Source organism: Chroicocephalus ridibundus, chromosome 5, assembly GCF_963924245.1.
Source record: "Chroicocephalus ridibundus chromosome 5, bChrRid1.1, whole genome shotgun sequence".
Taxonomy (NCBI): Eukaryota; Metazoa; Chordata; class Aves; order Charadriiformes; family Laridae; genus Chroicocephalus; species Chroicocephalus ridibundus.
The window spans coordinates 59444128-59465858 of record NC_086288.1 but is presented as its reverse complement, the minus strand read 5'-3'; the positions used below and the strand labels follow the sequence as shown (position 1 = coordinate 59465858).

At 41.0% G+C, this 21731-nt stretch overlaps 3 protein-coding genes across 6 annotated transcripts in view; 1 reads left to right on the top strand and 2 right to left on the bottom strand.

Moving 5' to 3' along the window:
* Window positions 1–1870, top strand: part of FAM184B (family with sequence similarity 184 member B) — a 46416-nt gene extending 44546 nt beyond the window's left edge. The window contains exon 10 of one of the 3 annotated variants that reach the window (XM_063336132.1): window positions 1257–1870. In XM_063336132.1, coding sequence (XP_063192202.1) covers window positions 1257–1347 — 91 coding nt within the window. In that variant the 3' untranslated portion in view covers window positions 1348–1870. The remainder of the gene's footprint in view (window positions 1–1256) is intronic. The other 2 variants (XM_063336130.1, XM_063336131.1) reach the window with 2 other exon arrangements.
* A 22-nt stretch (window positions 1871–1892) lies between these two features.
* On the bottom strand, window positions 1893–5629 carry MED28 (mediator complex subunit 28). Its single transcript, XM_063336139.1, has 4 exons — window positions 5425–5629; window positions 5255–5321; window positions 4105–4217; window positions 1893–3661 (listed from the first exon to the last, which is right to left on the bottom strand). The coding sequence occupies exons 1-4, from the start codon at window positions 5587–5589 to the stop codon at window positions 3464–3466; spliced, it is 543 nt and encodes a 180-aa protein (XP_063192209.1). The 5' UTR covers window positions 5590–5629; the 3' UTR covers window positions 1893–3463.
* Window positions 5630–6211: 582 nt separating this feature from the next.
* On the bottom strand, window positions 6212–21060 carry LAP3 (leucine aminopeptidase 3). 2 transcript variants are annotated; one of them, XM_063336134.1, is made up of 13 exons: window positions 20879–21060; window positions 20193–20308; window positions 19798–19852; window positions 17585–17690; window positions 16297–16456; window positions 14701–14862; window positions 13580–13738; window positions 12697–12821; window positions 11249–11337; window positions 9531–9633; window positions 7828–7907; window positions 7054–7166; window positions 6212–6944 (listed from the first exon to the last, which is right to left on the bottom strand). In XM_063336134.1, exons 1-13 carry the CDS (start codon window positions 20993–20995, stop codon window positions 6746–6748), a joined length of 1584 nt encoding a protein of 527 aa, XP_063192204.1. In that variant the 5' UTR covers window positions 20996–21060; the 3' UTR covers window positions 6212–6745. The 2 variants fall into 2 exon arrangements, with proteins under 2 accessions (XP_063192204.1, XP_063192205.1); XM_063336135.1 differs by lacking the exon at window positions 20879–21060 and adding an exon at window positions 19984–20087.
* Window positions 21061–21731: the final 671 nt, after the last annotated feature.

The window sequence follows — 21731 nt, the reverse complement described above, 5'->3', positions numbered from 1 at the left end:
CAGCAAAACTTATGATTGCAACCCCTCCTGGTACAAAAAAAGAGGAGTTGCAAGTATTTAACTAAGAATGTAGCTAATAGTGAACAGAGCTCTTTAAAACTTTGGGCATGTATCAGTGGTTCTGTTAAGGATGTGTTTTCCTTCTTACTTTTGTTTCCTCACTTTGGACTTGGTAGATGTAGATGACATATTTTTATTTTAGGAGATATTTGAATTAATCTAGGCTAATCTTTTGGCAAAGGGTTTAAACACTTAAAAATTGATTAGCAGATACTTAACTAAAAACTTATTAGTTTGATGGGTTTTCTCTGAAAAGTTTGAATTTTACTTCAAATTTATGAGTCTCTTCAAGAAATAGTTAAAAATTTATGTAGTTAAAATTATACTTATAATGATAAATACTTTAAAAACCCACTATACTTCAGGAAAAAGCCAGCCTTCTCACCTATCTCCTAGTGGAGATTAGTTATCCTGTAAATTGTGTGCTAGAGAGCTCTTTCATTGAAGGCAGATGGTGCTGACTGCTGCCAAAGACGATAACCCGGGACACGGGCTTGGATCCAGTTTGGCAATTCTTATATCTTAAATAAAAGCATTCTGTGTCATGCCAGATGACTGCCAAGGCAAATCAGATTTGCATTTTAAAGGGAACGTACAGGGAGGTTAAGGGTAATTTAGCTGCTACTTACTTACTTTTTTAAATCAATCGATCCTAAGTGAAGTCGTATTTCTACTATAAGCTAACCAAAATAAATATGTTAAAAAAAGTCTCCTGAATGCTGAAAAATCAGGGACTATGTAATAGGATTGATTATAAAAGCCAGTTAATGTTCAGATAAATCTTTCTGTTCCAAATAAAACCCAATGGTTTTAAGGCATAAATTGTATTTCATATTTTTAAGAGTGAATTGCAGCTGCGATTTCCTCATTTTCAAGACTTCATATGCTGGAAGCATCCTTTTTTTATATATATATTTTGAGATGTCAAGTCAACAGTTATTTTCAAACATTCCTCCATAGCTGTTTATCTCTCTTTCATGCTTTCCTTTGTGTTACTACCAGTGCTGTTAGCCCAGCTACCTGGCTAGCACAGATTTCCACTAGAAATTGTAGCTGGCGCCTTTTGGCCTCATCCAGTTCATGTGAGCACAGATCCATCCATTCATAGGATCATGAGTTTTTCCAGGAAAAAAAGTATTAAATATTGGTAAGATCGTAAGTAAGTGAACGATGCTAATGCTTGTTTGTTTGCACAGGACACATGGCAATGAATCACCACAAACCAAAGATGATCAAAGCCAAGACCCTCAGCATCAAGAATGGTTTACTAAATATTTTTCATTTTAAAGCAAACTGTTTTCGGTACTTCTCAGAATTACTAGAAAAGCTATTCCTGTTTTCTTTTAGGGAATGATAATCCAATATATGATTTAGGAAAAAAAAAGATGTAATTTCCAAATAATTAGGAACAACTGTACACTCTTACATCTAATTACTATGGAATTATAGGCATGGATTCCAGAAAAATGCATTTTTTTTAACAACCTCTGTAAAAAATGGAGAAAAAGAAAATTCTGTTATGTGAAGAGACTTTTTAATCAAGAGACTGTACCACTCCACTTCCATTACATGAAATATGCAGTCTGGTCTCTGATATGTCCTGTCAATCTGGCTCTAGGTGAAAAAAGATCTTACTTCTGTAGGTGATTTCTGTAGGTTTATATATTTGCTTCGTCAGCTGTTTAAAATAATTCCTGCATATAGTAATGTAATTTTTAAAGTTTTTAATAGGTTTTTGTTAAACTTATTTTAAGCTGTACAGCATGTGGTATACCTCCAAGAATAGCATGTTTAATAGCAGGCTGGTTTAGAAACTTTCTGGTTTAATCAACTGTTTTGTATAATCAGCCCTGCAATATAATATTCCTGTTCTACTTCAATACATGTAACAATCAGCCTGATAAATTAGATTAATATGTAAGTATGAATATTAAAATTTGCTTGTAAATAATCCATTTCCATGTTTTGCAAAATAGTCCTGGTATGCTCAAGTGTGAGTCAGGTACAGAGTTCCAGATTTATGGGAACTGTGTACTTGTACATTTTATCTCAATATTGTTCCTATGCCCACCAAAACGCCAAGTGGGCGAATGACATTTATCAGATCATGCTAGCGAACTCATTACTGGGAGGAAAGACACTCATGAAGAAATTAACCCTCAACAATTAATCAACAAATATGAAAGGCAGGGGCTCGTGCTACCAGCAGCCTAGTGTTTAAGATAGAATAGTTCATCTTCGACTACTGTATGATTTGAATCCCCACTTAATTTCAACAAGCAGGGCCCAGCTATGTAACAAATTTTACGTGTACAGAGGCATAGCTCCACCTTAACCTCTTCTTGTATCAAACAGATTTGGCAAAAAGACACTTGTTATACACGCAGTCAGGAAGAGGATAAAATGGTGTACAGTAAGTAACACTGACGAGTGCCTGAGTATCCGTGAGAATATCCAAAATGTATAGAGCTGGTTTTCATTAGTTTTCACCCACTCTGCCCCAAAAACTTTTAAAGCACACTAGGAAGTTCAATACACAATTACCAATTCTAATTTTTGGGGTTACAATATTCTAATTAATTCTGTCCCCAAAATGGTGTCCCTAGAAAGTGGCTTTCCTGCCTATTCAGATGAATTAAGTTTGTGGCCTAGTAATATAGAGACAGAATTCCTTTGCTGTTTCTACCTCCAAAATTTTTCTTTGGCCACGTTTAGATTACTGAATAGTGCAGCCCAGTAGGAGCTTATTCTTCAAGCTGAACAGTGGTGATGAGTGGTCTTTATTTTGGGGGTAGGTATTTTGGACCATCTCTACACTAGCCTGCCAGACAGAACACCAGTAACACTGGGTCTGCATGACATACACCCCCAGGGTGTATGTAATTTTGCAGTTTCATTTCATCCTATAAAATTTGTACATCCTGAGCACCCTTCATGAGGTGAGCAGAAGTCCCGTGGAAATAAGACAATTCACTTCAAAAATCTGACCTAGAGACAATTCTAAGGGTGCTTCTACAGTGGTACTTATGGGTAATTACTGGATCACAAAATATTTAAATCTTCCAGTAAAAGCAAACACTAATCTTTGCAAGTGTTTTCATCATACCAGCAAACATATAGTTAGGAGAGAGCTAGGGCCACCCTTTCTAGAAGAAAGAGGATGCATTCCGGAAAATACCCTTCTACCAGAAAGCATCCTGAACAGCAACTCGGCGTATTTTCGACTGAAATATAAAACCAATCTGTATTTAAAAAAAAAAAAAAAAAAAGGTAATTTATTTTGCTTAATTGTCTTAACGATTTATATTTGTAGTACAATTTACATCATACAAAAAGCATACAAAGTAAAAAGAACACTGCTGCTTTGCACTGTTGAAAATATTCAGATACGTAAAGTCAGAGATCACGTTTGCTTCATTGGAGCAGGAATATTAGCAGATGCCTGTTCTAGGTAAGCTAATGGACCTTGAGGCATTTCTGCAGGCTTTTTGTGCTGTACACTGATATCTTCCAGGACCTGTTGCCAGTGTCGCAGTTTACCCAAATGCTTCTGAATTAATGCTTCTTTTCTCTGCAATTCATTCCTTAGTTCTGAAACATCCTACGTATGAAAAAATATGTATTAGTAAATAGACAGTATTCAAAAGAATAACCACCTCACATAAAGAGCATGTAATTTCTTTAGCTTGAGTTTTCAAGCCGATCTTATAGGGATTCTAATAATGGAAAAGTGTCTAATGAAACAGAGGGGAAAGCACTGTGAATGCACTAGTTCTGTTCCCCTAGGTCATCTATTTCAGACATGATTACTTCCAGCAAAATTTAACTGACTAGTTTTTTTCTTCCAATGCAACTATCATCTGTATTCCAATACTCCACAGAGCAGCAGGCATCAGCTTCTACAGATTCATGGGGAGAGAGCTTTGTTAAGTTCTGCCAACCTAAGAATTCGGTGATCAACTGTACTGGTACACAGCTTACCTCATCTAGCACAAGACAGGTGTCCTGGTTACCACGGCAACAGGTAAATTAATTTAAACATACCTCTTTAATTACTTGCTCTGGTTTCTGGACTGATAGCTGCAGTCGTTTTTGTAGGAAAAAGCATTCAGTTTGTCTGGCAACATCCAGAAACTTCTGGATGCACTGATCAACACCTAAATATAAAATAACAACACAGAGGTTCCAAAAAAGAAGTTATCAGACTGATACTGGTAGTTGTCTGCACGCTATTAAAAACACTTTTCACAGTACTTTCTAGAAAGCAAATCTTCAGATTTACTAAAATTACGTATTTACAAAACCAGGTTTTGCATTAATTTTGCATATAACATTGCTTTGCAGACTTTCAGAACGTCTTTTAAAAGGTGCAAGACAACTCTTTTTTTCCCCAAGTTTTATTACATATTTGACAATGACAAAGAGTGATAAAATAATTTGTGGAACTTTGTTGAATAAAGAAAACATTTCACTGCACGCCCAAGCAACAAGCTTAATGGAAGATTCTAAAATATGGGCATATTTAGGAGAATATTCTGCCTTCACGTATTATGCACTACTGTTTTGATAACAAAAACTACCCCATTCCAGCATATGAACGTGACCCAGTATCCAGAGAGGAGTTTTCAAAAGCATTTATGCTGTTTTTGAAACAGGACTTGAGAGTCAGGATTTGGAAAATTTTCAGGGAAAAAGTACACTTCTTAACAGTCATCAAGAGCCGTTTTTTAACTTTCTGTTTATACCCATATTAATTATGCCTCCCACCGAGATGCCTGTCACACCAGCCTTAAATCGCTGCTACTAAGCAATCTAGGCTTCTCTTTCCAACCTTTTATTATTGCTCCATATAGCTCCATAGTACATCACATTAGCTTCCTAGTTTTTGAACCACATATTTAACTGTACATTAATAACCCAGGAGCCGGCTGGCACTCGGACCTTTCCGCAAGAGCCCGATCGTTCCCGGGTGGGTTTCCTTCCGTGCGAGCCTCCCATTGCAGAACTTCATAGTAAGTTTTTAGGGGTCGGTGGCCGTAGGTCGGCAACCCCAGCCGCCCCCTCACTATTTCAGGCCCGCAGAATGAAGCCCTGCCGCACCCAGCGCTCCTGTGAGGCCCGGCCCAGCCGAGCCGCCGCACCCGGGCAGCGCGGGGCACGGCGGCGACGCTCCCCTCCACCCCCGGGGCCTCACCGGTGCGGATCTCCTCCTGGTCCGTGCCGTTCACGTAGTCCTGGCTCACCAGCGAGGCGAAGCAGGCCTGCCAGAGACGGAAGCGCGGGGGTGAGAGGAAGGCGGGGGGGGCTGGCACCGTGAGGGCAGCGCCCGCCCGCCTGCGGCCTCCCCCACCCCGTCCCGCACACCTCGAAGGACGCTTCCAGCTCGTCCACCAGCGTGTTGTTGGGATTGCGCGGCCCCGTGGGAGGCGGGATAAGGCCGGCCGGGCCGGGCCCGCCGGGAGGTCCCGGCGGCGGCGGCGGGGGCCCTGGCGGCTGGTTGGCGAACATGCCGCTCAGCGCGCCCGCCATGGCGAGCCGCGGCGGCCTGTGCTGTGCAGAGGCCGCGCATGCGCCGAGAGGGGGGGGGGGGAAGGCGAAGGCGGGCCCAGGCGCTGTCACCCCCCCGCCCCTCCCCGGCGCCTCAGGGGCTGCCGCGGCGCGGCCGTTAGCAGCGCCCGTCGGCCCTTAATGCCACCAGGGGCCGGCCCCAGCTGCTGGGTATCGCCCCCCGCGCCAGAGGCGGAGGAAGCAAAGCCCTCCTGCCCAGCGCGACCCTCCTCCTCCTCCAGCCCTCCCGCGGCCCCGGCGGGGGTAAGCACCAGCTCGGCACCGCTTGTTACACGCCAGCGCTTAACCCCCTCCCTAAAAAACCAAAAAACACCCTATGGGCCTGGATCCTACACATTCTCAGGTAAACTTCACCCCACTTTGTGAAAGTTAAGCCTGTTTGACGTTTGAAGTGATTCTGGGAATGCCGTCCCTGCTGGGAGCCTGCAGCCTCACAGCCGTAAAGGGGGGAGCAGCAGGATGACAGACTTCATGGGAGATGGTGGTAGACTCTGCCGAAAAAAACCACCAGGCAGTTCCTTGCATTCGTTAGTTTTTGTGAAATAGTTAACAAGATACACTCTTGTTGGCACTCCTTTAAGACTCACTACATAAACTGGTGCTGAAGCCATGCTAATCCCACTAAGTGCAACAGCCTGTAAAAGGTGATTGTGCAGTTTTAGTTTTTCTGAGGAAAAAATGTTAGAATAGCATTTTTATAAACAACGTTGCAGAGTTACCTTTCATCCCACCTACAATTCACCCAAAACCAAGGCACAGTTATGATCTCCATCTATTGTTAATTCCCTATCAATCAAAATAACACACCCAAAGAAGAGATTTATTGTTTGCAATAATTATGCTTACTTTACATATAAAATAGGAGTTCAGATATTTTCCATCATCATGTCTTGGTACAAAATATCTCAATAGTTCAAACAATATTTTTTTTATTTTAAACTGCTTAATATGGGACGACAAATCTCAAAGGTGAGATATTCTTACCCACATAATGATTTATAAAATGCAGTGGTAGTTCATTGCCACAGTGAAAATGTGCTTGGAGCATTCATTTATGAATAATACTTTTTAAGATTTTTTTTCTTAAGGCAGAGTGGATGATTTTAGAGGAAGTATTTTATTTGGTACTGTGACTGTCTTGACTTAATCGAGCCGCAAACTCTACTAGCGTTCTCGTAGGCCGGCCTGCCATGCCTTTTCGAAGATAGGGCACCTCATCTTTATTCGACATCACACCAGCTATATCTAAGTGAGCCCAGTGAGAGGCAGTGACAAATTCCTTCAGGAATGCAGCAGCTGTGCATGCTCCTCCAGCTCTGTGGGAAGCAGAAAAATTGTATTGTTTCTAAAGCAACACCAACAGCACAAATATTAAACGAATACACTGAATGAAAGGGGCACATGGAGGATATTGTTACATCTTACCTGCTGTACTTTCCAATGTTACTCAGATCTGCAAGTGGACAGTCTGTTACTTGTTTTGTGTAATGTTCAAAAAGAGGCATTCTCCAAACTCTGTCTCCTGTCAAAATGCTAGCCTGAAAAAGAAAGTGATAGTTTGGGTGTCTTTTTAAACTGCATTTATAAGCCCCAGTATCGTGCATGCTTATTTTTGTTTAGTTTTGATTAGTCTAAAAATCTTCATCCCAATAAAATATTAGGTATTTGGAAATAACACTGCAAAACAAAACAGTGAATCCTACTTTTTAGGTACTTTAGTGTTAATCAAGAGGCAAAAGTCTGAACAGACTGCTTTTTCCCCTCCCCCCAATCTTTTTTTCCCCTGGCAACACAAATCCTTCCCTTCAGACTTCCTTTAACCATCACACTTCAGCCACTCACAAGGCCTCTCTGAATTTGTACCTGTGTTGTTAATCACGATTGATTATATTTTTAACGTGAACTAATTACTGTCGGTCCAGAGCTTATGCATATACAGTGTTATCAGAACATGCAGATCCTTGAGAGTATGTGCATGCTGTCTCCGGAATGATACTAAACCTCACTAAAGAGCTAGTACTTAAGTCAAAATTAATTATTTTCAATTAAATACAGTACTCACAATTCCTATGAGATTTCAAAATGTAATAATATAACTTTTAGATTTGCATAAAGACTTTCATTACTGCACTAACTTTTCAATAGTAACAGCTATTACTGAATTATTATTATGATTTAATAATAACGCAGATGGCCTACCTCATAAAGGTGACTCCAAAGCCAAGATGAGTTTGTGAACACTCCAGTCGCAGCAGACCCCAGTGCAACATCCATGGCACCTACAGAAACACACCTTCGAGGTTACACAATGAAGGCAAAGGTGGACCTTTGCATCCTCACAAAACTTTCCATTTTTATTTCCCATTATCAGTAATTTCTAAAAAGTCTGCAAAACCTAAAGATTTTAGTACACTTGCATTTTTAAAAGTTTAAACATTAAACCAGTTACATAGTCTACAATAGGACAATAATGTATTCAGCAATAGCAGTGTCTTCTGAAAAAAAAACAACTCTAAATTTTACTGTTTCCATATAGAAAATAAGTGAGTGGACTTTTTCCAATTTATGGACCTCTACAATTTTCAAGCTGATACTTTCCCTTTTGTGAATTTCACTTGCATAGATTTTTGCACAGCATACATGAATTTACTTTAAATGGAAGTAATCCTTATCAAAATACTAAACCATGCCTAAACCAGGGGGATTACATACGTATTTATTTATTTGATACCACAGAACTGCCTCTCTAATGCCAACACTCAATCTTCAGTGAGATTTAAAAAAGGAAGGAAAATAGTAGTTGAACAAAATGACACGTCAAAGAAACTTCTACGGGAGCTCTTCTTCCTGCTTGGTGCCCAAGGATGCGAAACACAGAATAATTTATAGTGGGAGTAAACTCCTCCTTTTATCATGCACTTTATATGAGAATACTTTTATGCAAGGCAACAATCTTAAAATAGTCTTCTCTTCTGTCTACTGAATTTTTCCACAGCATTTGAACTGGTAAAACTGATGGAACATAGTTTAAAGCGTTAGTACAGAATATATAGAAAGATAATTATTTTGCTTAGCATATTCATAAGCAACACAGTGGACTCTTGTCTGAACTACTCTCCCATGTTTGCTCTCATTTCAACTACAGTCACTTCACCCATGACAGCTTGTTACTGCAGTTCATGAGATGCATACACAATGCTGGTTTTAAATTTAAAATTATAACCTTATTCATATACATCTGTAGAGATGAAACAATTGAAGCACATTCTATTATGCCTGAAAGTATGCGAACTGCATATAAAAGATACTTCGGTCAAACAAATTCTTGTGAAGATGGTAATGACTCTCCTATTCCGTTGTCTAGAATCACGGAGACCTGAGCTAACTCACATTATGGAAGAACTGGTGCTGGCTTGGTCAGAGCTCAGGCACTCATGAAGCCGTTCACAAAGAAGCTATTTTGGCTCCAGCGTGGCCAGTGCCACATGGACCTGGCAGGATTTTTCCACAACCACACCAGTATCTCTGCATCACACAGCCCTGGGAGCTGGGAGGGCTTAGCTCTGAAATGGAAGCACTGGAAAACGTTGTGCACAAATATCCAAATCTGTTTAGGTTTTCCCGCTTTTCTTAGTTCCAGCTTGTCTGGGCCAGCTCAACTTCGTCTACATTGCTGAGAGTGTACCCTGCATGACAATACCCTCCCCAGTCCTAGAGACACGGTGCAGCTGTACAAGTTGTTAGAGCACAAATTGTGCTAGCTGTTGTCCTACAACATGTAAAACCATCTCAGTTGCTTTTGAATTCAGGTTGGCTTCATATACCTAGTGCAACTAATCCACAGCCCAATTAACGACAGTAACAAGGAACTGACTTGCAAAACGAGCAGGGAGATTGCTTACCTGTTAATGTTGCAGCATTCACAATAGCCCTTGCATTAAAGTTGTGGGCATAACAGAGAGCATCAGCTAACAGCAGTCTTCCTTCTGCATCCGTGTTATCTACCTTCAGGTGCAAAATGAGAACAAACAGATTAACTACTGAAAACATCCCTTTCACTGACTTACTTCTTACATTTATCCTAAATTAGGAAGAAATTCTTTACTGTGAGGGCGGTGAGACACTGGAACAGGTTGCCCAGAGAAGTTGTGGATGCCTCATCCCTGGAAGTGTTCAAGGCCAGGCTGGACGGGCTTTGTGCAACCTGGTCTAGGGAAAGGTGTCCCAGCCCATGGCGGGGGGGTTGGAACTAGATGACCTTTAAGGTCCCTTCCAACCTAAACCATTCTATGATTCTAAGAAATACCTGTCAGTTTGTGAATGCACTGTCACAGGCTCTAAGAACTTTAGGTAATCAAAATATATACAAAATAAACTAAAAAAAAAAAAAGATAAAAGGTAGTATTGATATAGTTATGTTTTTAAAATAAAAGCATATCTGTAGCTGAGGTCAAGTCATCTTTCATCACTGCAGCCTCCTCTGCTTGCTGGGCCTCTGTGCTGCTGGCTTCTCAGAAGGGCCTGGAGGTGCAGAAGTGCCCCAGTGGAGTGCAGGGGGCTGGTTACCATTCCCAGCAAAGCACCAGGAATCCCAGGGGCTGCTTCTGAGCAGCACAGAGATCTGGCCATGGAAACTGCAAAGAAGGAGAGGGTACTACAAAGAAGCACAGATGGATGCCTGGAAACACAGTTCCTTGTTACACTGCTTTCCCTTTGATCTTGAAACTTTTTCCCTCTAAAAAAAGATGATCAATAGTTCCTTTGCTCCTTTCCCCTTTCAGGGAAAATTCACGATGAATTCTGCAAGATTAATTGCATGATATGCTCTGAGCTACTAGCACTTTCGTTCAAATTCTTTCTTGGTGTGGGAATACGTGCTCAGTCTTTTCCCCTCAAAACAGAGGGTGACTGAACTCAGGGTGTTTTGGGAGAAGAACCTCAAGGAACTGGAAGGTTCAGCAAGTCAAAGGTGGCAGATCCACAGAAATCCAAAGCAAAATACTGATTAAGCCATCTACTTCTGCAGGAAATCATTGGTCTACAACACAATGACTTTCAATACCATTTAATCTATTAGATGAATATGTAACAGTTTGGATTAAATATGAAATACGTATTTTGGGCAAGCTCCTTTGAACCAACAGCCCCTATGACTCAGAGTTCTGATTGTACAGAGCAGCTTGGCAGGGTAAAGACCTTGGTTACGTCAGGAGGAAACTAATACTCTTATGTTTTACTCCAGACAGCAAGGAAGTGTCCTGAAGGGTCTGCTGAATTAGTATATTGTTCATCCTGAGAACCTATATTTATGAGCATTGTAACAACCTCTTGTGCTAAAACAAGATTTTCTAGCATGTTCAGTAAATGACCATGACTTTTCAGCTTTTCATAGCAACTTATAAAACATGTCTAATCTCTTCAATCTATATTTATATGTGAAAGAATCCTATGATAGCAATTTCTAATTAATAACATGCTGCTTATATTTTTTAAAACACTTTTTGCACTTTTATCTTTTTAAAGGGTCTTTTCAAACACGTACTCTGACTGCAGTCATTTAACTTCAATTGATTAAACCAATTCACTGAAAATATTCAAAATTCAAGTTTCATATGCATACCTGTATTGTTTTTCCATTCTTGGCTCTAACTACATCCCCAGGCTTGTTTGCCTTACCACTAGGCATATTTTCACAGAGGGGTGCCAAACCTCAGAGAGAAAAAGAAAAGTGCATTACTAGGTTTTTTTCCTCAGAAAAGATGTAGGAAAAAAAAAAAACACTTAGAAAAACCCAAGCACCTCCTTAAGTACTACTCTCATCTTGAATTTGTGTTCAAAATCTGAATTTTCCTGGCTACTGAAAGACACACGGTCCAGTTTTCAATCAGGGAGATTCCTCTGCATGTTGCACCACCACATTCTCTCACCTACACCATTTTACCAGTAGAATTTACTTCTACTTTACGCCCAGACAAATGAGATCAGAGGAGCAACAAATGTCTTATGTCTTCCATATATGAATAAGTCACACGAAAAGGGGTTTCTTTCTGAAATTAAAAACTTCTTGAATTAACGCTCTGAGCCGTTCAAGTTCTGTGCACTGTAAATAAACATTGTGTAATGCTGAGGGGTCCAAGGACTCGCCGTAGAACTTCAACCACAAGACAAGCAAATAGAGGTGAGCAAAAGAGAGGGTCAGCGTCAGAACTCCAACTATGAATGGGATAATGGGATGAACGGCACTCCACCATTCCTAGGAAAAACCTGCTCCTGGCACAAGGAATAAGCGAATTGTGGGCCACCTCTTTTCAGTGGAATTATGTACACAGATTTTTGCTCCACTGATTTAGCCTTTCCCATTGCATACTTGTGAGGAATGTCGTGAGGATGTGTTTCGCTGCCCTCTACTGGTTGAAGCATAAAAGTGACTAAAATATTAAGTTTCCTGAAAGTCAAGGTTCTGAAACATCAAACTTATCTTAGAATGGATTACATGTCATCAGCAACTCATTTTGCCACGGGTCCTGAATCAGCTCATTTAATTTTAGCTGTGCAACATTTTTTCAGAAGAATATAAGCATTTCTCATACTTAAAAATAGTGTCAGTACACTGGGGTTTTTTTTTGTTTATTTTAGATTTCTGCTGAGATATTCACCTAAGGAAACAAAAGCTGATCCCTCTTCCCGTTCAGCTGTGGCAAACACTCATGGAGTGTAGCTTAGATAACTCCTTTCCATTTTTAATTGCTTCTACAGATATTCACATTCCTGAAGGATCATAACTTCTGAAAAAACCGTCGAAAATCAGTTTATTGACAACCATTTCTCACCTAAGATCTAAAAATCACATGTTCAAAATTTTAATTCAGTGTTGAAATGTTTTATTCAAGCAAAGCAAATAGTTTTTGATAAGCAAGTAAAAATGGGAGAGAAGCTGAGACAAATAAGTCTGCAAGAGTCCATGGCATTTCTCTAAGACGGTTACCAGTGCTGACACTAGAAAATGACTTTGGCAAAAAGAAATCTTGTAAAATTGAGATTTTTGGATTCTTACACAAACATACTTACCAATTATGTTAAGAGGTAGATTTAAAGCTGCTGCTGTCACAATGGTTGAACAGATAGTTGCTGCCCCTCCCATATCTGCTCTCATCGCATCCATACCCGATGATGGCTTCAGTGAAATGCCACCACTGGAACAAAGAGCACAAATATCATCCAACATGTAGGAGTTCGAAGTTGCATACATTGATAATATTCTATCCTTCAGTATGTTTTAACACCAAGTATCAGTAAATGTGTTTTCAAATATTCCTACAACACCATAACAGGCATACTGAATGCAAGGTATTTGGGTTTTCATTTCAGATAAAAGATATCTCTGAATTATTTCCTCATAATTAGGATGCATAAAAGCCCAGGTAACCTGCAGCAGACTAACTCAATGGTCTTCATAATAGCAAAAGAGCACAAAACAAGAACAAAATAGTACACTTGGTAAAATCAGCACATGGAAGGGGAGCAAACGGATAAATTATTCTGTAGTTGTGTGATATGAAAAGCAGTTACAAGGAACTGCTGCAAAGAATGAACTATTTTCTCTTTCTTAAGCATGATCTAGATGTCCAGTGACGGACTACAATCCAAAACATGTAAATTCTTCAGAGTTTTGCTCAGGCCAAAAAAAAAAAAAAAAAAGGAAGTTCTTTGGTTTTTTTCTCTCCTGAATTTCCATTTTTGCCTGACAAGACAAGGGCATATCAATTCCTACTTTGTCCAACCACTCAAGCTTGTCTTCTCCCCAGAAAACGCAGCACAGTACTACACAGGGCAAGTTCACAGGAATGGCATTGAAAGATATGCTGAGCAAAGAAAAAGCATCTCCCCGTTGAACGTGAATAGGAGGAAGGCATTTTCCCCCCTTTAGTCATTAAAAGATTAGCATACGTACCTGTCAAATGTAACTCCTTTTCCTACAAAAACCAATGGGGGGTCATTTGTATTAGCACCACCCAAATAGTGAATCTCCAGAAAGACAGGAGGTTCAGCTGAACCCTTAGCTACGCTCAGGAATGCTCCCATCTGTTGTGTTGTTATCCAAGACTCCGGTCTGGAATAGAAATATATATTTTATTTTTTTTGGTAATTGGACACTTTGACTAAGGTGATTCGTTTTGTTTGTTTGTTTAGAAATCCCAATTCTTGAAGGTTTGTACATGAACTGTGAAATCCATCTTAGTTATTTTGGAAACTGTCATTTAAATCCAACCATTATCACTTTTTTTTTTTGTGAAACAGAAAAATAGGGCCTCAGAGCTGCTGCGTAAGAAACATGAAACTTTCACTTGCCCAGTAGGCTGCAGTCTCTGAAGGCACATAGAATAACAATATTGCAGCAGGTTACAGTTTAGCTTTCTGCTATCAAGATGGTTAACTATAAGCAAAAGTTGATTTCCCTCAATCCTTTGCTTTTCAACAAAACAGCCTCCAACACTTGCACAACCAGTTAGCCCATTTCCACTGAAGAGCAGTAACTAGAAACGCCGAGGCTAGAAGCATTAACTGTGCAAATTCAACTGCAAGGGCTTTTATGACTCCATCTCAACATTTTTAAAAGTTAAAAAAAGCCCCAACAATAACAGCAGTAAATGGAGGATGTTTAATTACCACATTGAAAAAAAAAAAAAAGCAAAGGTATGTATAAAATCCACTTGTGAAAAAAACCCAAAATGTATTAGAAAAAAGGTTATCCAGTATTTGCCCCCTATTCACTGAGTCGTCATCAAGCTTCCTCTTTCACAGCACGTGTCAATTAAGCAGTAATTGCCTGCACGACTCACTGACAGTTAATCATTTTACTGTGTCACAGTATCTTGCTTACTCTGCAAACTAGAAGCTCACCTTCTAACCCTGAGAGTAGCTTGCAGCCTGAGCGCCCCTCGTACCTTTGTGCCAAACACTTCCCCTGCTTTTGTCATCTGAAGTGGCAGAGTAAAAATGAGAGCACACTGCAGATTTGAATAGCCCACAAGGTATCTTACCCTATAGAGGAATTATTTCAGTGGAATTTACCTTATATGGACCTTCACATTGCTGAAACTTCTGAGCTTCTGTTCAATATGTTCAGCAAATTTGATTGGAGTGATATAATTAGCTGGAGCCTCCATAAGATACCGAGCGAGGTTCTGACCTTCAGCGTAGATAACACCTTTTTGCCAGGCTTCACTTTCAGCACTAAACAACACCGTACAATAATCAGGATCATAAATATTTGCAAAAGTAAGATTATGTCAGCATCCATCTGTCCTCTCCTGTTTGAAAATGTGGTATCATTAATTGGGGCAATTAAGAATGTCATAGTAATCTTACTACGAGGAATTTAGTATGAAATCCAAGGTGCATCTAGTCTAGTAGCTCATCCCTGGTTCTAGTCAGTGCCAAATGCTTCACAGAAAGCTGGAAGATCCTGGAGCAGACAGATGTAAAATTATCTGTCTAATACATTACATCTTGTCCTAATCCTTACTAGTCAGAGACTGGCTTAAATCCTTAAGCACAAGGTTTAATATCCCTTCCAAAATTTGTAATTGCATTAATTATAACAGTGTACTCAGGAATTTCACTAATGAATGACAGAGCAAACATTCAAAGAGCTGCCTGCATAGGGAATGGAGATGTCTCTCTGGTTACTTTGCAACACTACCAGTACAAAACCTTTAATTTTACTGAAAGTCTTATTTACTCTAAAAGATATCACAAAGCAGGGCATTAAGTTGGATTTTGCCTCTCAAAAAAGCAGCACAGTGAAGAAGGAACCCAGGAGGAATATAGCTACATTGCCTGAATACGAAGGGATGCAATTATGAAGACAAATCTCAGCTGACACTGAAACTGGTAAGAAGTGGGAAAGGCAACAAAAGGACTTCAACGTGTACATCATCAGCAAAAAGAAGGTCAGGAATAATGCTGTCCCCTGGCTAAATCCGGCAGGCAATCTAGTGAACACTGAGAAGACTGACATTAATGCCTGCTTTGCATCAGTCTTAATAATTATTAAGGTCTGCTTCCAGATTCCCCAGTTCTTTGTTCTTAGTAACAGAGTCTGGGGAAGAAAGGTACTACCCATGGAAAAGGAAGATAGACCTGCTTAAGAAAGCAGGACAGACACAAATCCTTGGTAGCAGGCAGGATATATATCTGAGAGTGCCGAGGGAGCTGGCTGGCAGCATCGCAAGCCTGGTCTCTCAGTTTGAAAGGTCACAGTAACGCAATGTGGTCCCTGATGATTGGAAAAGGACAAACCCCCATCTTTAAGACTGGCAAGGAGGATATAGGGAACTACAAGCCAGTTATCCTAGACTAAATCTCCTAGGAGTTTATGGAGAAAGTAATCTTGAAAGCCATTTCCAGGTACATGAAGGACAAGATGGTCACTGGGAACAGTCACTATAGATTTTTTTTGGGGGGCAAATCACGCCTGACCAACTTGACTGACTTTTATGATGAGAGGGTTGGCACAGGAAATTCAAAGAAGTAGGAGGAGTTAAGAGGGATATTGCTGCTATAAAACCTATTCTTTCAGTTTTGTGTTTTTCTCATGCACAAGCATGCACACAGTTTTATAAATAAACAAACAAACAAATAGGCAAGCTTTCCTTTTGCTATCACCTTCCATGAAGCTGAGGAGTAACTGCGGGTTTCTTTTTTTGCTTGAGCTCGTTATATTCATGCAATCCGAGGACAGCACCTTCTGCAGCCGCTTGAGCGTCTCCACAGGGGTCTACTTCAACACAAGGGATCTCCAGATCCTGGAGCTGTCTACAGCCAACTGAAAAACACAGCACAGAACTAGTAGGCCGAGCGTTGCACAGAACAGCAAAACTGGTTTCTGAAGTGACCAATATGACATTTCAACGAAAAAATAATTTTAACTCAAGATATCTAAGTTTATAAGTGAATCAATTAAAAAGATCATGCGGTAGAATAATTAAAAATGCTAATGGCCATATACTGACAAATTTTCACTAAAATATCCCTTGATGAATTGTAATGATTAAGATATTTCAAAAGAATAAAAAGGAAAGTCCACAGTTATTCTGATTCCTTTAAGCTCACACTATATCAAGAAAAGCTTTACCATTCTGGAGTGCTATGGATTATGACTATCTACAGGTATCAGAAATTTGCTGTAATTTATTTTTTTTGCTAATATATGACTGCTCTCATCTTCCAAATGAGTTTATACACACTTTTATAAACAAACAAAAATTCCATAAACTCTATTTTATACCTAAATAATTTAGCAGTGTTTTGGCAGCTGGTGAGACAATGCAGGCTAGCACATACAGCTGTCATATATGTGTGACTGACCTCTAGTCTCAGATTATAAACTCTGTTTATAATCTGTGAGATTATAGCGGTGGGAACTCTTTATTCTTGTTTTATACACACTTAGATGCAGCAGTCATCCTTAATTAAGATAGAGAGGCCTCCTCTGCCTACGACAGATAACATACTGAATCATACTACTGATGTTGTGAAAGATACCAGTTTATAACACAAATATCTCAGTAACAAACTAAGTGGCAAAAATAAATACATGTGCATACTTAAGTACAGCATGAGCATAAAGTGAATCGGTGATGCTCTCAGGCTTCAAAGTAGTAGTAATTAAACAAGTGCCTTTTTAATATCACACTGTTTAGGAAAGTTATTTGATATAAATAATTGCAGTTACCTGTCTTCAGATTGATTTACATGCCCTGTAACTCCTTCCTCACTAAGCAAAAGCTTACATGAATATCACTGACAAGCAAACGCATTTACCAAACCATGCAGTAGCTTCTGCATGTCAAAACAAAATCATATATAGACTCACTCTTCAAAAGTGGAACACGCTGCACCATTGCAAGAGTTTTATAGACAAAAGGCTTAAGAAAATTTCAAAACAGTTAACCTGCAACAGCTGCACGAATGTTTTCTTTGCCTTCATTCCAGTTTTCTTGGTCATTTACTCCAGCATTCTTCTTACCCAAGCCAACTACAACCACACTCGGAAAGTCCTAGATGAAGCCAACACACAAATGGATTAACTCTCCTCATTGTTACAGTCGCTGCAGAGAGTTATTAAAAAGACTTTACTTTATAAATCTAATCAAGCACAGCATAAAATGCATTCAGTACTTTCTCTACACACATTTCTATGTTGCACTCCCAATCATTTGCCACAGGCATGCAACTAGTTGTTCTGTTTTCCAGTTAATAGTTAATTATGTGTATCACAGCAGATAGCGCTTTATGCTCAACACCTACAAAACTTGATACTTCTGAGGGCAAGTCCTTTGAAAGCAGATCCAGCTTTCCAGCTGCAACAAAGGCCAGCACTAAGCTGGAGAAGCGTAACCTTTTTTGGCATAGTTCACGGAAATAAAATCACTTCAAAGGCTGAGCCGGAGCTGAGCTGTCATGATTTGCCAGGTACCAAATCAGAGCTGTACAGAGGTACTCAGCTCCAGAACTCAGGAAAGCAATGTAGCACGGCAGACTAAACACTTGCCTTATAAGCTGCAAGTGGAAGGCAAAAAAGAAGAAATAACAAAGATGAAAGGAGCATTTTAAGAATGAAGTCAGATTTGTATAAAACTCAAAGTTATATATGCGAGCAGACTTTCTATTGCTCTGAAGAAAAATGAAGTTAATCGTGGTCTTTCCCTTCCACCACAAATAGCTGCTCTGTCAGATTCTAACAGTCAGCTTTCAAACTGATACACTGCAGTAAAGTCTTTAGTCCACAAGACGCTGAAACTAGCGTTAGCTTTCCAGAAGATCAGTGATTCAAGGTGATCTCATGGAAAATAGGACACAGGGTAATGGCTTCAAACTGAAAGAGGGGAGATTTAGATTAGATACTAGGAAGAAATTCTTTACTGTGAGGGTGGTGAGACACTGGAACAGGTTACTCAGAAGCTGTGGGTGCCCCATCCCTGGAAGTGTTCAAGGCCAGGCTGGATGGGGCTTTGAGCAACCTGATCTAGTGGGAGGTGTCCCTGCCCAGGGCAGGGGGGTTGGATTAGATGATCTTTAAGGTCTCTTCCCACCCAAACCATCCTGTGATTCTGGGATCTAAAAAGTATTTTTTTGTTATCATTATTTTACACACTTAGAAGAGTGCGTAAGGCCAAATTCTACTGCCTTCTCTTGCAGAGATTTGCTACTCATTTCAGAGGGCATCCTGTATTCAGAATGGGATAATGGGACCTTCGTCAGATTCAACGTCCATGAAATTTCTGAGAGCCTTTCTACTGAGTGCGGCATCACCTGTCTGGAGTCTCCGCACAGGAATTTATACATGGTAAGCAATACTTGCTACAAATTGTTTTGTTTTAAATCATTTAAATGGCCCTAAGGTAAAATCCAGTTACTTATACAGTGACACCTAGTGTCACATTACACGCTTCCCTAGCCTCTAACTACTACTCCAAAAAGGCATAGTTGTGCTGTATTTTCCAGCTCCATGTAAGTGTATTACCTGTATTAGGGCTTATATATATAGAGAGAGAAGTTGCATATATATGCCATTGCATAATGGCACCTAAAGCCTAACTTTAAGCAGATGAATCCCCATCTCATACCCTTGTGATATATCACGTCTGTGCAAACAAAGTCCTGTTTGAAGAACAGCCCCACATCTTGTTTTCAGAGGTTTCAAACACATGACTTTAAAACCTCTGATTAAAGCCTATGATGGGACTACCTTGTGTTAGAACTGTCACATCTGGAAGGTCTTTGTACATATCGGTACACACTCACACACTCATTCCTCCTGAACACAGAAGGCAACAGTAGAAGCCTGATCCAAAAACTGTTGTGCTTCAGCTCGTTCAGTAAGCAGTTGTTCAGAGAGCACCACCTTTGAAGCAGACTTGTTTACATCTTCCCAGTTCGCAGCGGAGGGAGTACAGGATTGTGCAAAAGGCCGCGCAAACATAGGGAGAGCACAACAGTGGGTTTCAGTAAGAACCACATCTTTTGTTGAGAGGGATGGGGGAGTGGTGGGGAGGAAAGAGCAATGCATTTATACAAGCACAGCAGTGAACTCAGCTTAAAATAAGATGTAAAGGCAGACCTCACGCATTAATCAATACGCACACAGAATGCCAAAGTTCATACCTGATGCAAACCATGGAACATGCGTGTTTTGCCTTTCTTCAAAGGTGGCCCACATCTAAGACACAAAAAGATTCTTTCAATAAGGAAGTCTTTACTGGTGATAAATCTTATGGTACTAGGTTCACTCTACAACCACACAGTGCTCCGCGACACTGTACTGGGACGCCTGGCTCAGCGCTGACTCACAGAGCACAGCCCCCAGGAACGTTCTGCATCTGTTTCCCCAGTGCTTGGTTTTCCCACAGGAGTTCCCCTCCAAACTGGTTGGCCTGGTAGAAGCAAACACCAGCCTGAAAAGCGGTATAGAGACAAACACTAATAATGATAAAAAAGGATAATTCTTATTGGCGTTTGTAGGTATTTTAATCTATTTCACAAATTTATCACACACTTACACAGACAGAAGTTCCCTCAGCTTTCCAGACACAAGTCTATCAAAAGCATCTCCTGCACTTGTGAACTGGGCAGCACCTTCATCCTTTTCACTTGAGTAGATTCCCAGAACAAGACCCTAAAAAAGGATGTGCATTCATGTAAACAACATGAAATTGAGAGGCCCACCCGAAAGGCAGCAAGCACACTGTTCAAACCATAGCTACTAATATACATATTCATCACAGTTTATGTATTCACCCAACGTGATGCAGAGAGTGGCACTTTGGTAAACCAGGATAAACAACTACAACTACTTTTACATGTAAAAGACAAATGAGAAACGGTATAACTAGAGTTATCATCATTTTGCCTAACACGTAGACAAAAACTCTTTCCATCTGTGATTTTCCCCCCATCCTGTCCCCCAAAGACAGCTCTCCAGCCCGGCACATCCCGGAAGGAGCGCAGGGAGCCGCAGGTTTGGGAGCTGCTGGCCCTGGGGGGGCACACGGCCCCCCCGGAGCTGGAGGCCCGGCACGCTCGGCCATGAGTTGCCGAGCAGGCAGGAGGGGCCGAGGGACAGCCGAGGGACAGCCGAGGGACAGCCGAGGGACAGCCGAGGGACAGCCGAGGGACAGCCGAGGGACAGCCGAGGGCCCCTCCCGCCTCGGTCCACCCCAAGCAAGAGGGACCGCCCCCTCCTCACCTTCCCGCCCGCCCCGCGGCTGTAGCCCCGCGGCGAGGGCACCTGGACCGAACAGCCGCAGGCCCGGGGCAGATCCCGGCTGAAGCGGCGCGCAGCCGCCCTCCAGGGTAGCAGCATGGCGAGCGGGCAGGCGGCGAGACGGCGCAGGCGACCCGCCCCCTCAGCCGGCGCCGTGATGGCCTCATCCGCCGGCGCCGGCGGGGCGGGGCCCGGGGCGGGACGCGGGAGCCGTTCAGAGCCGGTGCGCGATGGACCAGGAGGTGGTGTTTGGCCGGTGACTCGTGTGCGGGGGTTTGCACCGCGGGGATGGGGGCGAGTCGGTTTCACCGTGGATTTTTGCCCTCTTGTGGTATGCTCCCGGTAAGTATCCGCGCTGATGCCGAGGATGAGATAACTTCTCCTGTGGGCTTGCAGAGACGCTAAAAAACCAGTCCTCTTATGCATACAGTGTATCGGATTTGCACAGTGAAGATTAAAATGTAAATGGTTTATGAAAGAATAATCAAAGCTTTATTGCAAATGCAAAGACAAAACAAATTTATATTATTTTCCATATAGGATGGTGGTATAATATCACCATGACTACTGAGGAAGAGTTGATTAGGTTGTAAGAGAAAGCAATAAAAATCCCAGAGTGACATTAAAAACAATAAAAAATAAAATAAAACATAGTAAGTGAAAATAAAAGACCAATGAGAATGACTAGGGTTATATTTTATCAGAATTCACACCAAAATACTGGGTCATCAGTGTAATGTCAGAAGTAGATTTATGCTTCTCTAGCAAAAGCACTGTATAGAAAAGAACTGTTTGGAGTTTACTGACTTTTATTGTATCGTCAGTATGAAGAGCC

Excerpts from the sequence above, each read along its gene's own strand:
- MED28 (XM_063336139.1), bottom strand. The coding sequence starts at position 5,589 with ATGGCGGGCGCGCTGAGCGGCATGTTCGCCAACCAGCCGCCAGGGCCC. Across the intron at positions 5,322-5,424 it reads AGCTGGAAGCGTCCTTCGAG|GCCTGCTTCGCCTCGCTGGT; the intron begins GTGTGCGGGACG and ends CGTCTCTGGCAG. Across the intron at positions 4,218-5,254 it reads CCAGGAGGAGATCCGCACCG|GTGTTGATCAGTGCATCCAG; the intron begins GTGAGGCCCCGG and ends TTTTATATTTAG.
- LAP3 (XM_063336134.1), bottom strand. The coding sequence starts at position 20,995 with ATGCTGCTACCCTGGAGGGCGGCTGCGCGCCGCTTCAGCCGGGATCTG. Across the intron at positions 19,853-20,192 it reads CTGAGGGAACTTCTGTCTGT|ATGTGGGCCACCTTTGAAGA; the intron begins GTAAGTGTGTGA and ends TTTGTGTCTTAG. Across the intron at positions 6,945-7,053 it reads AACATTGGAAAGTACAGCAG|AGCTGGAGGAGCATGCACAG; the intron begins GTAAGATGTAAC and ends TGCTTCCCACAG.